This window comes from Vombatus ursinus, unplaced genomic scaffold, assembly GCF_900497805.2.
Source record: "Vombatus ursinus unplaced genomic scaffold, bare-nosed wombat genome assembly UNPS02001287.1, whole genome shotgun sequence".
In the NCBI taxonomy this organism is placed as follows: domain Eukaryota; kingdom Metazoa; phylum Chordata; class Mammalia; order Diprotodontia; family Vombatidae; genus Vombatus; species Vombatus ursinus.
In genome coordinates, this window is record NW_020941065.1 from 17,185,315 (window position 1) to 17,203,845 (window position 18,531).

The 18,531-nt window shown below is 49.7% G+C and overlaps 1 protein-coding gene across 1 annotated transcript in view; it reads left to right on the forward strand.

The window, feature by feature from the left end:
* EMID1 (EMI domain containing 1) overlaps window positions 1-18,531 on the forward strand; it is a 58,194-nt gene that overhangs the window by 24,051 nt on the left and 15,612 nt on the right. The window contains 6 exon segments of the mRNA XM_027863386.1: window positions 6,121-6,198; window positions 7,429-7,490; window positions 12,601-12,739; window positions 13,141-13,191; window positions 13,374-13,481; window positions 14,635-14,754. Coding sequence (XP_027719187.1) covers window positions 6,121-6,198; window positions 7,429-7,490; window positions 12,601-12,739; window positions 13,141-13,191; window positions 13,374-13,481; window positions 14,635-14,754 — 558 coding nt within the window.

Here is an 18,531-nt window from a genome sequence, read left to right on the forward strand (position 1 = left end):
AAAGAAAGAAAGAAAGAAAGAAAGAAAGAAAGAAAGAAAGAAAGAAAAAGAAAGAAAGGAAGGAAGGAAGAAAAAGGAAGGAAGGAAGAAAGGAAGAAAGAAAGAAAAAGAAAGAAAGGAAGAAAGAAAAAGAAAGGAAGGAAGGAAGAAAAAGGAAGGAAAGAAGGAAGAAAGAAAGAAAAAGAGAGAGGGCAAGAGGTAACCAATGGATAACCCCAGTTTGATGCTGGTATCCTCTCCAGGTTGGAAGAAAGCAAGGAAAGCCCCCTCCCACATTGGGTAGACTCCCCACCCTTGAGTGAATCTAGAGGAGGGTTGAACAAAAGTGGCCCAGGACAGGTAGACGAGGCTGGGGCACAATCTTCATCATTGGAGGGAACATCCATAAGTAGAAATAGCAGATCCATGGGGATCCTTGTGTACCTCCAGAACTGAATGCAAGGCCTTAGATGAATCAAAGGTTATTGAATTGAATTGAACTGGTACAATGGGCAGCTAAGGTGGTGAAGTATGTGGAGCACAGGGCTTGGAATCAGAAAGACCCAAGTTCAAATCCAGGCTCAGACTCTTACTAGCTTTGTGACCCTGGGCAAGTCACTTAACCTCTGTCTGCCTCAGTTTCCCTCTCTGTAAAATGGGGATAATAATAGCACCTACCTCCCAGAGTTGTTATGAAGATCAGATGAGATAATATTTGTAAAGGGCTTTGTAAACCTTTACAATATTATAGAAATTGTAGCTATTATTATTATTACATGTGTCAGCCAAAAATGCAGATGGGATCCAGAGCTCTCAGGTAAAAGGAGGTGTCCTCTACCCTGGTCAGACCACAGCTAGAACCCTGGGCTCGGTTCCATGTGCCACATTTTAGGAAGGACATGGATAAGCTGGCAAGCGTCCAGGGAGGCAGCCAGAGTGGGGCAGGATGGGACTAGAGTCTGTGTCCTGGGAGGATCAGCTCAATGGAGTGGGCGTATTTATCCTGGAGAAGATGCAGGGGGCTCCTGAGAGCTGTCTTCAAGTATTTACTTGAAAGGCCGTCCTGGAAGAGGGATTAGATTTGTTCTGTTTGGCGCCGAACCAGACGCGATGAGGGAGAGCGTTCCAAAGCAGAATGGGATGCCCCAGGAGGTGGTGAGATCCCAGGCACGGGAGATCTTCGAGCCAAGGCTGGAGGGCCCTGATCGGAAGTTGCTATATTCCCCCCAGAGGAGGGGAAGGGAGGGAAGGGGAATCTGGGCTGACCTAAGCAGGAAGGATTCTCTAAGGTCGAGAGATCATGGGATTCTTCATCGAGGCTGGATGGTGGCTTATCAACCATCAACCGTTGCTCCGTGGTGGTCTGTGCGTTGGGGTCAGAGGTTAGACTAAATGATCTCTAACGTCCCTTCAGAGCCTTCGGGTCTGGGCCTAATGACGTGATCCAGGAGAGGACGGTATCTGTGGATAGACGGGCTGTGGATAGAGGGGAAGCCGACGAGAGAATGACTCTTCTGGGGACTTTGCTCGGCCCGCGTCCTCCTCTTCCTCAGTGCCCAGAGCTGAGGAGGACTCGCCTCCCTCCCTTGCCCCGATTCAGCCCTCTTTCTGCTACCTACATCCTTGTTCTAACCTCTAGAATCGGGGCTTTCAGAATGTCTCATTTGCTTTCTGTTCTGAGATAGCTCCTCCCCTTTTATCTAAAATGTTCACGGCAGCCCCCAGTGTCTCATTCAACGGCTTTGATTGATTCAAGAAGATACACGGGCCCTATTCACACTCACTGGCTGAGTGGGTGAAAAAGGTTTCACCTAGCCAAGACACCAGAACCAAGTGAGTCTTACATGTATTTGTAGGAAAGTGATACCAAGATTGGAATCCAGGGACTTCCACTCCTTGGGTCTCTACCAACCTCAATGTTACTCCCCGCCCTCCCCACACTACCCATTTACATTACCTTAGGGACCTGGTGTGGGCAAGAGATGTTGGTCTAGGTTTTATTTTGGGTTGGACTGGCCTAGACTTTGGCCTGACTGATCCAGATTGTTCTAGGCCAAACTGTGAGTTTAGTTGGGCTGGGTTTTGGATTGGCCTAGATTTTGGCCTGACTGATCCAGATTGTTTTAGGCCACACTTTGGGTTGAGCTGGGCTGGGTTTTGGTTTTGGATTGGATTGGCCTAGATTTTGGCCTGACTGATCCAGATTGTTTTAGGCCACACTTTGGGTTGAACTGGCCTAAACTTTGGGTGAGGTTTGGCTGGACTTTGGGCCAGACTAGCCTAGATTCTGGACCATGCAGGACCAGACATAGGGCTGGGCTGTCCTTTGTCTGAGTTTCTCTTCTAGTCTTCCTGGCTGGACTAGAGTCCAGAGCTGAGTTCTACCTCCCCAGTCCTGACCCATGACCCCAAGATCTACGAGCTGTAAATATTTACATTTGTAAAGTAAACTCCCGGCTGGAGACATGTAGGCCTCTGGAGGGCTGGGGTGGAGGAGGGTCATGGGGAAGATGGAGCCCGAGGAGCCAGGCCCCTGTGACCGGTGACCTGAGCTGACCCTGGTCAGAGCAGCAGGAGGGGCCGGGTTTCCATGACCGGGTTCAGATCCTCCCTCGGACCCTTACTGGCCCTGTGACATTGGCCAAGCAATTTAATTCTTCTGGGTTTGGGGACCGTCCTTTCCCTTTTCAGTGTTCTATCACAGGGTGAAGGCACAGGCTTGGCTTGACGATGAACATGTGTGCCACATCTGGAAGGCAGTTAGTCAATTATTTGCAGTTTACCAAGCCTTCCATTTTCAGGGAAGGGGGAGGTGGTCTCCTTGAGGACAGGGGAAGGATGGGGGCAGAGGGAGTTGGGATTTAGCTTTCCTTCCTTCCCCATGCCCCCTCCAACACAGCAGCTGGCTTTGTTTGGGAGTTTTTTGGTTCTTGTAGTCAGTGAGGGGTGGGGGCTTCTCATGGTTGAGCACCCCCCCATCCCCAACTGACTCTGTGGAAAGGGACCTCAGAAGGCAAGAAGTGAGTGCAAGAGATAAGAGCAAAGTTGGATGGTTTAGCCCCTGGGGTGAGGGAGGGGTCCCCAGGGCAGTCATCACCGAGTCTGGGGACAGAGCGCCCTCTCTCAAATGAAGCCCAGAGCTGGACTCTTGGGGTCCTCCCTAGCCCAGGAACCTGGGGTGCTGGGGGTGGGGGAAGTCTTCTAGCTCCAAAATCTCAGTTTAGCATGAGAGACAGCTGGGGCTGGAGAGGGGGGTGGGTCTTTCCCACTAACAGCTGGAAGCAGATGGGTGTTCTTGTCTATGTCCCCCTGCCAGACCAGCTCTCCAGGCCTGTGGGTTCAGATTTTGTAAACACCCTCCCCCTGGCTTCCCTCCGTGCCCTGCTCCTTCCCCCCATCCAACCGTGTCCTTGACTCATCTCCTTAGCATCCCCACCCCTCTGGTCTCCCCATTCTCTGGGGTGCTTCCACCACCTCTGACCTGGACTTTGGTCTCAACAGGCTGTGTGACAATAGTAATAATAATAACAATAACAGCTAGCATTTGTATAACACCTGAAGGTTTCCAAAGCGCTTTACAAATATTTCATTTTGTCCTCACAGCAACCCTGGAAGGTAAGTGCTAATTATTTATACCCATTGTGCAGATGAGAAAACTAAGGCAGCCAGTTATGCCCCTTGCCCAGGGTCACACAGCTGGCAAGTATCTGAGGCTTGATTTTTAATTCGTATCTTCCAGACTCAGGCCCAGTGCTCTGTCCACTGAGTTCCCCTTTCAAGGGCTCACCCCATCTACCTGGAAAATGAGAACTCATTTTCTCTGTCTGTCCCCCATTCCTTCCCAACCACGGCTGCAGCAGCAGCCTGTGGTGATGGAAAGAACACTGGCCTGCAACGTATTCTCCATATGACCTTGGGTTAGTCACCTGAGAACGAGTGGATTGAGCTAGATGACCAGAAGGTCCCAAGCTTGCAGTTCCAATGCTGTGCTCTAGAGAGCCTAGTCACTTGCCCTCAGTTTTCCCATTTGAAAAATGGGAATGATAATCAGGAAGCAGTGTGTCATAGTGGAAAGTGCTAGATCTGGAAATGAGGGACCTGCATTCAAATACTGCTTCTGACTGTTACTACCCGTGTGATCTTGGGGAAGTCACTTGTCCCCCGAGTCTCAGATTCCCTTTCTGTAAAAGAGGAGGGTTAGAGTAGGTGACTGTTCAGAAGCCTTCTGGCTCTCAATCTGGCTCTGCTTCTTCCTGGTTGTATGGCCCTGGACAAGTCACTTGGCCTGTCTGAGACTCAGTGTCCTTATCTGTGTGATGGGACTAACAATACCTTGTTGGGGTGTGGTGGGAAAAAGCATTTTGCAAACTTTAAAACCTGGTAGAAATTTGAGTTATTTTTCCATGCAAGGCCTTCCCCTTAATGACTTTGGGCAAATCATTTCCTTTCTCCAGGCCTCAGTTTCCCCATCTGTAAAATGAGATTGGACTGTCTGATTTGTGACATACCTACCGTATTCTTGGCCTTGTGTGTTTTAGCGGGGTTGGAGGGAGTCGGTACACCTTTTCTAGATAATCCATACCTTATCTAGACAATTCACACTACATCCAGGTGATTCCCGCATTGGCCAGGGAATTTCTACCTTCTCCAGGTAATTCACACCTCATCCTGACATTTCCGGACATATTCAGACAATTCCCACATTATCCAGGGAATTCATACCTTATTCAGAGAATTTATATCTTACTGAGGAAATGTTAAAAAGGGAGGGGACTTACCTCAGAGATGCCTAGCATTCCCATAGTGAGCTTCCAGGCTTCACTTGAAGCCCCCAGTGATGGAGGACCCACTACCTCCTATTCTATATTCCTCAGATGAAAAAGTCACAGCCTGCCACAAAAAGTTTGGGAACAGACGATGTGAATAGTTAAATATAAACTGAGCCCCAGAAGTGACTCCAGGCACCAAGTGCTAAGTGTCAAAATTAGACACAGGCATTAAACTCACTGGGCTGGTCCTCGAAGGATGGGCAGGACACAGACCTCTGCTCCGTCCACCTCGGGCCCCCACCCCCACCTCCTTCCAGCCAGCTCCTCCTTCCAGGCCTCAATTTCTGTCACCCACCCCAACTCTGGGAGCCTGATCCAGCTGGGCACTGTCCTGCTGGCCCTGGCTCCATCCAGCTGTGGCCTTTGGCCCCAGGAGTCACATGAAGGGGTAAGGTAGCCAGGTCCAGGCCTCCCCTGAGTGTGGTCTGGGCTCTTCAGGGATGTGGGGACTGGTTGGCATGGCCTGGGAGGGGGGCTGGGGCACGTGCCAGGCTTGAATCTCTCTCCACTCTGGCCCCGCCCCAGTGCCAGCTGGTGAGAAGGCTACCAACCCCTACCCAAAACTGGCTCTTGTTTTCATGTGAAAACCAATAGTCACTTCGTCCCAAGAAACCCAGTTCTGGGCAAGGGTATTTACGACTGGAGGTGTTCAAGAAGAGTCTGCATGACCCTGTGTCGGGGTGTAGGAGAGGGCGGTCTTGTGCAGGTCTGGGTTGGGCTGCATGGTAGCTGAGATGATGGCGATGATGATGATGAAGATAATAACAAGAGTTGACATATAGTGCCTACCAAGTGCCAGGCACTGTCCTAAGCACCTTACTAATATCTATTTGGTTCTCACAACAGCCTTGGGCGGTAGGTGCTATTATTATCCCCATTTTACAGAGAAGGAAACTGAGGCAGACAGATGAATTGACTTGCCCAGAGTCACACAGCTAGTGTCTGAGGCAGGATTTGAACTCAGATCTTCCTGACTCCAGGCCCAGCACTATCCACTATGCTACATAGCTGAGATTCCTTCCAGATCCAAGGCTCTGTGATATTGTTACCATGTGTCTCGGCCCTCCCCAAGGGATACCTTGGGGACAAATCGACAGAACCATGGAGAGGTCATTGATGAGGCCCAGTCAACTATGTGGCATGAGATTTTGGGGCCTCTCTGGGACTCAACATCCCCATCAGTAAAATGGGATGACTTCCTCCTGAGTCTGTGAGTAGCAGGAAGAAGTCGGGGCTGCCAGAGGCTGCTGGCTCCTGGCGTGGGGTGGGGCAGCGGAGTCTGCTGCTTAGGACGGCGCCTTTCCCCTCGCAGATGTCGTCAGTTCCCTGGAGCCCGGCTGGCACGGCCCCTCATTGCGACGAATGGCCCTTCATCCCACGGCGTCTTCAGGTGAGTCCCCCAGGCCCTGCTGCAGCAGGGCAGAGGACGGGGACGACCTCTGTCCTACCTCTGTGGGAGCCTTCCCTGGGAGGAGAGAGTGGGGCAAAGGCGCCTCGGGCCTTCGGGGCAGAGGGGGCCTCTGGAGCACCACTAGACTTCCAACTATTCCATGCAGGCCCAGGTAGGCTGGGGAAGGTAGTGATGGAGGCAGACCCCTCCTTGTCCCAGTGGGAGCCCTGGAAGGGGGTAGAGGAAGCTGAGAGATCCCTTGGAAAGGATAGCCCTGCCAAGACCCTGAGAGGAAGGGGGCAGAAAGGAGGATTCATGTGCCCATTGCACAGAGGGGAAAGCTGAGGCGTAGAAGGGAGGAATTAAAGCAGCCTGGCCAATAGGCTCTCAGAAACAGGGCATGAAACCCAAACCCGGAACCCCAAGCTTGGACGGGAGGGGGGGGGGCTGTGGTTTGGCCAGGATGACAGAAACAATGGGGGTCTTCCTTTCCCATCGGAGAGAGGGGAGGGTGAGCCCAGGCCAGGGGTGGGGAGGAAGAGTTTGCATCTTTACAAGGGCTGGCAAAGCCTGATGTAACCATGGGGACTGGGCAGCTTCGGCAACAGGAGCGTTTCTGTGGGTGTGAAGGAGCAGCAATTAACCCCAATTACCCCTGGGAAGGCCAAGGGCTCCTGGTCCGGAGAGTGGCCGGCCTCCAGCTGGGGCCCAGTCTTCCAGCCAGCCCGCACCCCCAGCCCCAGCTGCTGGCCAGGGAGGCAGGCGGCCTTGTCTGTCCTCGGAGCTGGAGGAGGTTTGCTCCATTGGTCGCCCTCTTTCAGACCCAGATCCGAGACCCCAGTGAGACCCCGGGGAGGCCCCCTCGGACAAGGAGGGCCCTGGGGTCACCGGCCAGGTCAGAGCACAAGTAGACTTGGCCAGGGAAACTAGGGCAGCTCCAGGCCGGGGCAGCCAGCCAGCCGCAGGAAACAGAAGAGGTGGGGGATGTAGGGGAAAGAGCCTTGGTCAGGGAGGCCAAGCCTGGCTCTGCCACTGACCCACCACGTGACCCTAGCTGAGTCACATTCCCTCTCCGGGCCTCAGTTTTCTCATCAGTAAAAGGGGAGAATGTCACAGGGAGCCAAGGGGAGAAAAGATGGGGAAGGTCCCCCCTCATCTCACCCCCTGAGAACAGAGAAAACATGGTGAGGTCTGAACAGAAGCTCAGCCCTTGTCCGTTGTCCCCCTCAGGTTGTTTAAACTGCAGCAAGGTAGCAGAGCTGACGGAAAGGCTGAAGGTGCTGGAGGACAAGGTCAGTGCCCCATCCCAGAAGCAGCTGCCACAGTCTCCCAACCATCCCTCAGGTGCCGCTTGAATACCACCCGTGACAGGGAGCTCATTATCTTTCCTCACTCCCTGCACCCCAGACCTCCCCTCTGCTCCTCTTCCTTACACTGAGCTAAAATCGGCTTCAGGTCCCCGCCCCCACCTAACACCCACCTGGTAGTTTGTAACCAGTTGGTCCTAATTCTAGCGACTGGGGCCAAGCAGAAGCCCTCTCTACCTTGTGAGTGGGGGTCTGCCAATGCAGATTAAGTCTGTACCTGCTCTGCCGGTTAGAAACCAGAGTACTTCGAGATTATGCGATTTGTCATCATGGGTCAGAGGCAGGGACTCAAACCCAGGCCTTCTGGGCTCCAGTGCCAGCTCTCATCTATGACACCATTCAGCTGGCTTTTTTTTTTTTTTTTTTTGGCTAGGCAATGGAGTTAAGTGACTTGCCCAGGGTCACTCTACTCGCTTTTATGTCTTGTCTTCCCCCATTAGAATATAAGCTCCTTGAGGGCAGGACTGGCTTTGCTTCCCTTAGGTTGGTATTGCCAGCACTTAGCACAGAGCCTGGCACATAGTCAACACTTAATAAATGCTGGAAGTCTTGTTGGTTTGCTTCTTGATAGCCACACAGACATTTGAAGAGATCAATTGTGTTCTCAGTTCAGGTATTTAAGTATTTCATTTCCTGTTTAAGTCATCTGGGCAATTTATATTTGGCAGATATCGATCCATCGGCAAAGGGTCGAGACCCACAGTTTAAGAAGCCCTGGACTAGATTGTCAATTTCATTGTCATGTAATTGGGCAAACCAGCTCCTAATAATTACCTTTATTACTTTTATTCATTTTCATTACTTGTGAATTCACTCTTTTCATATTTGATACTAATAACTTAGTACTATTATCGATAACCATCGGGGGCAGCTAGGTGGTGCAGTGGATAGAGCACAGGCCCTGAAGTCAGGAGGACCTGAGTTCAAATCTGACCTCAGACCAAACACTTGTCACTTACTAGCTGTGTGACCCTGGGCAAGTCATTTAACCCCAATTGCCTAAAAAAAATAAAATAAAATAACCATCGCCATCATCCTGACTTTTGCCTTGCCACTGGCCTTCGATGACCCTGGAAGAGAGAGTGAAGCTGATAACTACACTCTGCACAGCTCTGCCTCACTTAAATCCAATTCACTCACAAGTCACTACATCACCCATCACACCGCGGTGTCTTTGGTCCTCTTTGGGACCCGTCATTTGGATTTCTTCCTTCTCTTCGTAGCCGCCTCTTTCAAAGCTTTGAGCAGGGAAGGGAAAGAGGGATACAGGTAGATGCCCCTACCGGGATGGTAGGATCAAGGGAGGACTTTTCCGAGCACGGGGATGAGCTAGGTTTAATGGCAGGCAGTTGGACACAGCCGATGGAAAGAGAGAAGATAAATGAGAGGGTGGGGATGTTATAGGAGGCAATCTGCTGGAGGGGATGAGATGGAATGGGGTTGCACGTGGACATATTGGGGTCTGCTTTGGCAAAATTCTCTTCATCAGAAAATGGAATTGAGGAGATTTGGTTGTGCAAGTATTTCCAATTCTGTGCCCTCATCCAGGGTTTTCTTGGCAGAGATACTGGAGGGATTTGCCATTTCCTTCTCCAGCTCATTTTATAGATGAGGAAACTGAGGCAAACAGGGTTAAGTGACTTGCCCAGGATCGTACAGCTTGCTTTTGATGACCCTGGAAGAGACAATGAGGCTGGTGACTTTGTGCGGCTCTGCCTCACTTAAATGCAATTTGTGGGCAAGTCAAGACATCACTCTGCGATGTCATTGATCCACTTAGAAAATGAAAGACAAACAACATGTCTGAGGCAGGATTTGAACTCAGGTCCTCCTGACTCCAGGCCTGGCACTCCATCTACTGTGCCACCTATATGCTAAGGAGGAGATAGTGGTGGGTTATGTGAGATTGGGAGAAGGGGAGAAGAGGGAGCTCTTGGCCAATGGACGGCCAAATGAATTAGGAGATGAGGAAAAGGGCGGAAAGGTAGGAAGGAGTCGGCCAGATTGAGGACAGCTATAAATGCCAGGTTCTAGTAACTGTATTTTTATTAGCACGGCCCAAGAGCCAGTGGCCTTCCTCAGAAGTCCTGCCACTTGCTACCTGTGTTACCTTGGGTGAGTCACTTCTCTCTGGGCCTCAGTTTCCCCATCTGTCCAATGAGGGAAGTTGATCTGATGACCTGCAAGATTCCTTCCAGCTCTAGACCCATCATTCTCTGAATTCATTTACCTCTCTGGGCCTCATTTTCATTAGCTGTAAAATAAGGAGATTCAATTAAATGACCACTGAGCTTCCCCCATTCTAAACTCATGATTCTCTGACTCCTCCAACATATCAGTGTCTTTACTAAAAGTCTGAAGCATAAGGGATTAACATTTGAGCGTCCCATGCCCTCCCTGTGGTGCCCTTCTTTATCAAGAGTAGCCCAATGGGCAGGCCAGGTCATCAACTCTGGGCTCTTGGAGTTGAGCCCCACGGTTCTCAAACTTAAAAATTATTGGGGATCCTCCAAAGATCTGTTGTTTGTGTGGGTTCTAGCCACCAATATTTACCTTATTAGAAATTAAAATAGCTTACTACAGTTATTAAAATCATTTTGAGCCTGCAGACTCCCTGAAAGGGTCTAGGGACCTCTGAGGAGCTCAAGACTGCACTTGGAGAACCAGTGCCTAAGTCTATGGCTCTCCCCCTTGCCCTCCCCTGGGTAGGGCTGACGTTACTGAAATATCCTTTGCTTCCGTTTCCTTTGCCAAGGAGAATGACCTTTGCACTGGAGAAAACAGAGCAAAAATAGCAAATAGGGATCGAATACCCCAAATAAGTAAGAAATAAAGTTAGATGGAATACGTGCTTTTAACTTTTATCAAGTGTCTACAGCAGCAGCACTTAAGCCCAGGTCTTCTAACCAAGGTGAGTTATAGTCTCTAAGACAAAGAACTGGTAAATATGAAGACTACTGTCAGGGAGATCATGGAGAGTCAGGAGTGGTGATGCTCACCTGCATTCAGCCCCAGCTACCAGGGAGGCTGAATCTGGGGGAACTCCTAAGCTCAGGCAGTCCCGTGTCTGCACTCAGTCTGACACCAATCTGATGAGCCCCTTGGAAGAGGGAGCTAGCATGTTGTCTTAGGAGTGATAAATCAGGCTGGAAACTGAGCAGGTCAAAGCTCCTATGCTTATCAGTAAGGGATATTCCCATGAATAGCACCTCCACTTCCAGCCTGGGTGAGATGGGGAGACCTAGTTAGAAGAAAGAAAGAAAGAAAAGAAAAGAAGGAAGGAAGGAAGGAAAGATAAAGAAAAGGAAGAAGAAAGAAGGAAAGAAAGAAAGAAAAAAGAAAAGGAGGAAAAAAGAGAGAAGGAAAGAAAAGGAAGGAAGAAAGAGAGAGAGATCTCATGGAGAGCAGGAAAGGTGAAGCAGGACTAGAGGAGGCCACATATTGTCTTGACTTTCAAAAAGGGAAAGAGAATAGAACCTACAAATCTAGGCAAATGGGCTTGACTTCAGTTCCTGGCAAAATTCTAGAGCATGTTATTAAAAGGAAGGTTAGTGAATGTCTAGATAAGGAAGCAATGATCACATAGAGCCAATGTGGCTTCATCCAGAGCAGTTCATGGTGGACAAAGCCTCTTCTTAGTATGAGGGTCCTGAAGTAGAGGAGCAGAAGACCGTAGAGGCCGTCTGCCTAGATCTCAGCTGAATGTCGAAGGCATCTCCCAGTCTTCTAAGCCCATCACTTGGCCCTGTGTCTGGCACAAAGTAAGCACCTGCTAAATGCTTGTTGACTTGACTATTCTTGTGCAAAAGAGGGAGATGTGTGGACTAGACAAAAGCACAATTATATGGATGTAGAATTGGTTGAATGGCTGGATCCTGAGAATCGCCATTAACGAATACATGTCAGTTTGAAAGGTCTCTAGTGGAGTGCTCAGGGATCTGGGCTCGGCCCTGTGGTATTCAGCATTTTTATAAATGATTTGGATTAAATGCATTAATATCACGTACTGATTGCTCATGCACAACATAACAGATTGCTTACCATCTCAGGGAGGGGAAGGGGAGAGAGGGAGGCAAAGATAGAATTTGGAACTCAAAACATTAGAAAAAAATGTTAAAAATTGTTTTAACATGTAACTGGGGGAAAATATTTTTTTAAAAATATGCACTGAAAGGGATAGGTGGATAATAATCAGGATCCAAAAAAGGTTATGACATTCTGGAGAAGTGAGATGAATTTAGTGAGACCCGATTTAATTGGGATAAATATAGGCATGAGTTCAAGAAATCAACCTTGTAAGTGAAACGATGGCTAGCCAGCAGTTCATCTGAAAAAGATCTGGGGGCTTTAGGGGACCATAGGTTCAGTACGAGCCAATAGCATGACAGGCAGCCAAAAAAACTAGGGTTATCTTGGGCTGCAGCGAGAAGTTGAGGACTAGAGAGGTGCTGGTCTTGCATCTAGAACGCATCTAGAGAGTGTTCGGTGCTGGGTAATACGGATTGGAAAGCATATTGATAAGCTAGAAAGTCTCCACAGAGGGGAGACCAGAAAGGGAAAGGGCTCCGAATTCATACCAAATGGGGATCGGGGGAAGGGATTGAGATGGAAAAGAGTGAGTCCAAGCGTACCATCTCCTAGCATTTGAAGAGAAGTCGTACAGAAGAGGGATGGTTGGCCTTGCCCTGTCTGGCCCCAGAGGTTGCAGAGGGGCCGACAGATTCAGGCCCCATCTAAGGAAGAACGCCGAACATGAGCAGTCTCCCAGAGACCGTGCAGTGCTGCCCTGGGGAGCGGTAGACTGACTCTCAGCAGAGTTTTTCCAACAATCTAGATGACCCCATGTGTGGAATATGGTTCAGAGAATTCTTGTTCATGTCCTGGCTGCTCTCACTGACCCAGGAGGGCCCTTCTAGCTCAAAAAATTGGGTGATTCTGAGTTAGTTAGAGAAGGTTCTCCTTCTCTCTCTGCCCCACTCTGGGGCCTGGGCCTCCACCTGTCCACCCCCTACCCATCTCACTCCCTTCCTCCCAGGTATCAGTGCTGGCCCTAACCGAGCCATCAGCATCCCTGCCCCTTGGGGCTCCGCGGGAGGCCAAAGGGAGTGGGGACCCAGCCCTGCTGTGGGGGTTGCCAGCTGCCCAGGGGAGCCCTGGAGATGAAGGAGGCAGAGGTGAGTAAAGGCAGATGGATCTGAATTCAAATCCCACTGTAGGCTCCAGTGGGCCAGAGGTAAGGGTATCTGGGGAGAGGGCCAAAGGGAAGAGTCAGAGCAAGGGAGTGGTTTCCCTCTGAAAAATGTCTCCCTCCAAGTGACTCATGGGGTATAAAGGAGAGGGAGCAGGTGCCAGGCCCGGAGATCCGGAGGGGAAAGGGTGGGTTCTGCTCTGAGGATGGGCTGGGAGGAAGTTATCCAGAATGGGTCAGTCCAGGCTTCCTCCCTAGGGGTGGCCAAAGGGAAGGGGAGCTAATGATTCAAAGGGGGATCTGGCACTGAAGACCCTTCCCAGGCCCCGTACCTGGGGCCCAGTAAGAGTAATGATGGATAAGCCCCCCATTCCCTCCCCATGCCAGGGCCTCCTGGAGCTGGAGAGCGACGGAGGGCAACTGTGCTCGCCCGGGATGGTAGGTATCATTGCCTTTTTAAGACTGGGGAGAGGGGTGACCTTTAGCTGGATCCAGGGGAAGGGAGAGACTATGGAGGCCAGGAAATCACAGCACACCCCCCCCCGCCCCGCCCAAACGCTTCCCGGCTTACATCCCACGCCTCCTAGCTGGGTCCTGACAGGAGTTTCCCTCCTTCGTAGGCCGAGGAGGTGTTCCTGGGCCACCGGGGCCTTCTGGCCCCAAAGGAGACACGGGGAGCCGGGGCCCAACCGGAGTGCCTGGCCTGAAGGGCCCAGCAGGGCCACCAGGTGAGTGTGGGGCCCTGGAGGCCCCGGCAGGTACAAGGACCTCATCCTGGATGGATGGGGCTGGACTCAAGATGGCGGCATTGGGAGTTGGGAAGGCACAACTGAGCCTTGGCTGTCCCTCCTGCCCACTCCCAGTAGTGCCTCACACCAGAGTATATCAACATATCAAGACCTAGGCTTCCAGGATGTGAGCACTCCCTCCCCCAAGGCAGATCACCAGGCTACACCTGGCCTATAACTTTAGGCCTAAAGAGCTGCCTAAGGCTTAGCAAGCGGTAAGTGAGTTACCCACAGTCACACAGCTGGTAAGTGGAGACAGGACTTAAACCACCCACTGAGTCCCAAGTTCAGCACTCCATCCATCATTACGCACAGTAGGCAATCAACAAGCACTTATTAAGCTCTTACTGTATGTGCCAGGCTGTAATAAGTGAGAGTGCCTGGATGGATGGATGATGAAAAAGCATTTTATTGAGTGCTCATCATATGGAAAGCACTTAACGTAGTAGGCACTTAATAAGTGAAAGCTAGCTATTCAAAGGAACCCTGTGGGGAGTTCTTCAGAAACACCCTCTACTTTATCTGTGGTCCAAACTGGACTTCTCCAATTGTATGCCCTATGGACATCTCAAACTCAATGTGCCAAAAAAACCCAAAACTCATCATCTTTCCCTACCAATTCCAACACAACTGGGCTCCTAGCTATTCCCTAGACTTGACCTGCCATTCCCCACCTCCAAACCTTTGCATAACTAGTCCCACACTCCTGGAAAGCTCTCCTTCCCCACCCCCACTTCTTAGCCTCCCTGGATTTCCTCCAGTCCAGTGCCACCCCCAATCTAGTGGTTAGTATTCTCATATGACTTTGTATTTACTGATTTGTGTACGTATTGTAAACCTCCCCTCCTCCCCACCAGGGTTACAACAGGGTAAATTCCTTGAGGTCAGGGATTATTTTGAGGAACTCAATAAATATTTATTGAATTGAATAATCCCATCTCCCCAGTTAGACTGTAAGCTTTCTGAGTTCAGAAACAATGGCTTCTGTTTTTTTCTCTCCTCCCCACTCCCCAAGGTGCCTAGCACAAGATTCTATGCACACGGTGTTGATTAATTATCCCTGTCCCTGACTTCTTCTCTCATTGCTTTCCAGGACCCCAAGGGCCACCTGGCAGCCCAGGTCGGGATGGGGCTAAGGGAGAAAGGGGCCCCCCAGGACCTCCTGGACCTCCAGCCCCAACTGGACCCTCCACAGCCCAGATCTCTGAACAGGGTGAGTTTCCCAAGCAGGGGATGAGATGTGGAGCCCCCAGAGGTGAGAATGGGAACCAAGGGTGGGGGCCAGCTGAGGGGGAGGGGAGAAACCCCCCTTCAAACACATTTAGAGTTGAGTGGGAACTGGAAACCAAGAACAAAACGCTACTCCCCAGACTGCTTGAGAAGCCAGAATCCTGGCTCCTTCCTGCCCTGAGCCTGGGAGCCTTCTGAGCACCCAACCCTTAACGGCATGCAGAGAGAACTCCGAGGCTACTCAGAGCTCCCTGCTGGAACCATCCCAGGAGCCCAGTGACCCAGGCTGGCCCAGGCCCTCCTCTGAGGTGTCTGACCTGTTCCCTTATACACACACAACACACACACATGCACACCCCAAGAGGCCTGGAAGCCCCCAGTGTCAGAGCCAGAAAGATTATAGAACCTAGAACAGGGCTGGGGAACCTGGGCCTTGAGGCCCCCATGTGGCCCTCTAGGTCCTCAAGTGCCACCCTTTGACTGAATCCAAACTTCACAGAACAAGTCCCCTTGAGGTTCCCCACCCCTGATCTAGAACATCAGAGCAAGAAGGGACTTTGGAGAATAGAACATAGAATGGTAGGACTGGAAGAGCCCTTAGAACAAAGAACAGAAAAAGCCAACCTTTACTTTAGCTTAAGGCATTGAAAGGCCCAGTGAAAATAGGAATGTTCCTAGGGAGGGGACACCCCTAAAGCCTTGATTTGCCATTGACACCTGGGTTAGAATTTGCTGTTTGTCAAAGTACATGATGGGGGATGAGCTGGGAAAGATGTGGGAGGTCAGGCCTGGGAACGTACCTCAGTGGGGGCCTGCACGGAGGGGTGGAGGTCATAGAGATCGGAGGATTTTAGATCTGGGAGTTCTAATCCAACCTTGTCCTTAACCGAGGAGGAACCTAGCACAGAAAAGGGAAATTAATTTGGCCGAGATCACAGAGGAGGCCCAAACAAACTTTATCTACTTTCCAGGATGGTCAAAGGCTGGCTGGGTCTGGAGTGCAAAAGGACAGGGTCACACAACTAGAGTTGGAAGGGAAATCAGAGGTCATTTGGTCCAACCCCTCCTTTTACAGAAAGGGAAACTGAGGCCAAGGAGTTAAGTGACTTGCCCAAGGTCATACAGGCAGTAGGTGATGGTACCAGGTGTTCTGTCTCGATGTTTTACCATTCCAAGGTTTGAGGCCATCCTTGGCAACCAGCATGGGGGCTTCCAGCCCACCTCTCTCCTACACATACACATACACACTTTTATGAAAAAAACCACCAGTGGCTTAGACTGAGCTGGGAAAGCTTTGCCCCCTGGTGTCCAAACCTGGTTCTGCATCCAATGATCTCCTTGAAAGAAATAGACCCAATGCCTTGTCCAGGTCTAAAGCTAAGAGCTAAGAGAGAGGGCTGGCTGCTAGAGGGTCAGGGACCTAGCTATGAATTCTGGCTCTGCTGCTCATTAGCTAGGGGACATTGGGTAAGCTGCTTCCCTTCTCTGGGCCTCAGTTTCTTCACCTGTAAAATGAGCAGGACTGAACTCAATGATGTCTAAAGTCTCCTACCTCTCTAAATCTATGACCTTGTGTAATCTGTCCTGACTACTGTTTCTGTCCCAGAACACACCAACCAAGGCCCTGTCTGGCTCTCAGGTAGGTAGATAAAAGGGGCTTAAGGTGCCCCCTCCTTAAGAGGTGCAACTCCCAAGGAATAACTCTCTAATGATGGCATTTCAGGCACTGTGATATCATGGGGAAAGGGGAGTCTGCCTCAAGGCTTTATGGCAGAGTGCTGGACTTAGAGTCAGGAAGGCCTGGGTTCAAATCCTACTTTTGACTCATTAGATACATATTAGGCCAGCCGCTTAAAATTCTTCAAACCCCAGTTTGCTCCTCAGCAAAATGGGATACTGAGGCCTGCAATAAGTATAGCCATAGATTTAGGGCTGACCCTGGGTGAACTCATGCCTCAGGATGCTGTAACATGGCATGGGACCACAGATTTAGAGAGGGGCTTCAGATGTCATCTCCACCGGCCCCTTCATTTTGTAGATAGGGAAACCGAAGCCCAGAGAGGCGAAGGACTCACCAGGTCCTGTAACTCTGCCTCCAGAGCTCTTTCCATGGAGCCATGCTGAGGGATGAATGAGATAGCATTCATGTAGCAAACCCTCAAGTGTGAATGGAAATGTCAGATGGTTCTTCTTCCTATCATCGTCATCCTTGTGATGATCTTTACAAGGTGCCCACCCACTCCACCAACGCTTCAGGCCAACCCAGCTCAGGGCATGTGTTGTAGAATTGTAAGATTTCAATCTGGGAAGGGATTAGGCAGTTCTTTGGTCCAACCCCCTCATTTGACAGAAGGGGAAACCAAGGCCCATAGTTGGGCAATATCTTGACCAAGGTCACACCCTTGGAGCTAATGATAGATGATCTTATTTTCAAAAAGAGAAAGGGGTCTACAAACTCTAGGTCAGTGAACTTGACTTCAATTCTTGGCAAAATTCTCCAGTGTGTTATTTTTTTTCAGTTTTTTTTTATTTTAAAAATGTGTTTTTAAAACTTTGGGCCACAAATTCTCTCCCCTCCTCCCTCCCCACCCACCCTCACCAAAAAGGTAAGCATCTTGACACAGGCCACAGATGTGCAGTCATGTCCAGTGTGTTATTAAAGAGATGGTTAGGGACCAATAGAAAAAGAAACGGTGATTACAAAGATCCAGCAAAGCTTTATGGAAACAGGTTGTGCCTAGGCATCCTGAGTTCAAATCCTGCCTCAGACACTTACTAGATGAGTGACCCTGGGCAAATCACTTAGCTTCTGATTGCCTCAGTTTTCTCATCTGCAGAATGGGAATAATAATAGCACCTACCTCCCAGGGTTGATGTGAGGATCTGATGAGATAACGTATGTGAAGCACTTTGTATAGATGCTAGATATCATTATGCCACACTAACCCTCATTTCCATTTTGCACAGGGTTACTAGATAGAGATCAAGAGAATTCTGTAAATTAGATAGCATTTACCTAAATTTTAGCAAAGCTTTTGAGGAACTCTCTCGTGCTCTTCTTGTGGACAAGATGGCGAGATGGGGACTAAAAGATAACACTATTATATGGATTTGGAGTTGGTTGAATGGTTGGACTCATGGAGTAGTCACTAATGGTTGGTTCCATATCACTTTGGAAGGAGACTCTAGTTGAGGGCCATGGATCTCCCAGTGCTATTTAATATTTTAATCTATGAGTTGGATAGATGGCAGGCTTATGAAATTTTCAGGAGACACAAGACTGGAAGGTATAGTTAACACAGCAGATAATAGTTAAGATTCAAGATGATATTAACAGTCTAGAACATGGTGAGGCATCAAATATTAAATTTAGAGAAATGTAAAGTCTTATACTTGGGTTCAAAAATTCAACATTGCAAGCATAAAAGCAGAGAGACATGATATATAGTAGTTTGTCTGAAAAAGACCTGGAGGTTCTAGTGGACTACAAGCTCAGTACGAGTTGGTAGTAGAATAAAGCAGCCAAAAAGGTTGATGGAATTTTTAACTATGTTAAGATGGTAGGGCTTCCAGGAACAGGAAAGTAATAGTCCCACCTTTCTCTGTCCTAGTCAGATCACATATGGAGTATTGTGTTCAATTCTGGAGACCAGGGTTTATGAAGGACTTCAATGAGCGGGGATGTCCAAAGGAAGGCAGCCAGGATGGGGAAGGGCCATGGACTCATGTTGTATGAGGAGCACTTGAAGGAAATTAGTTT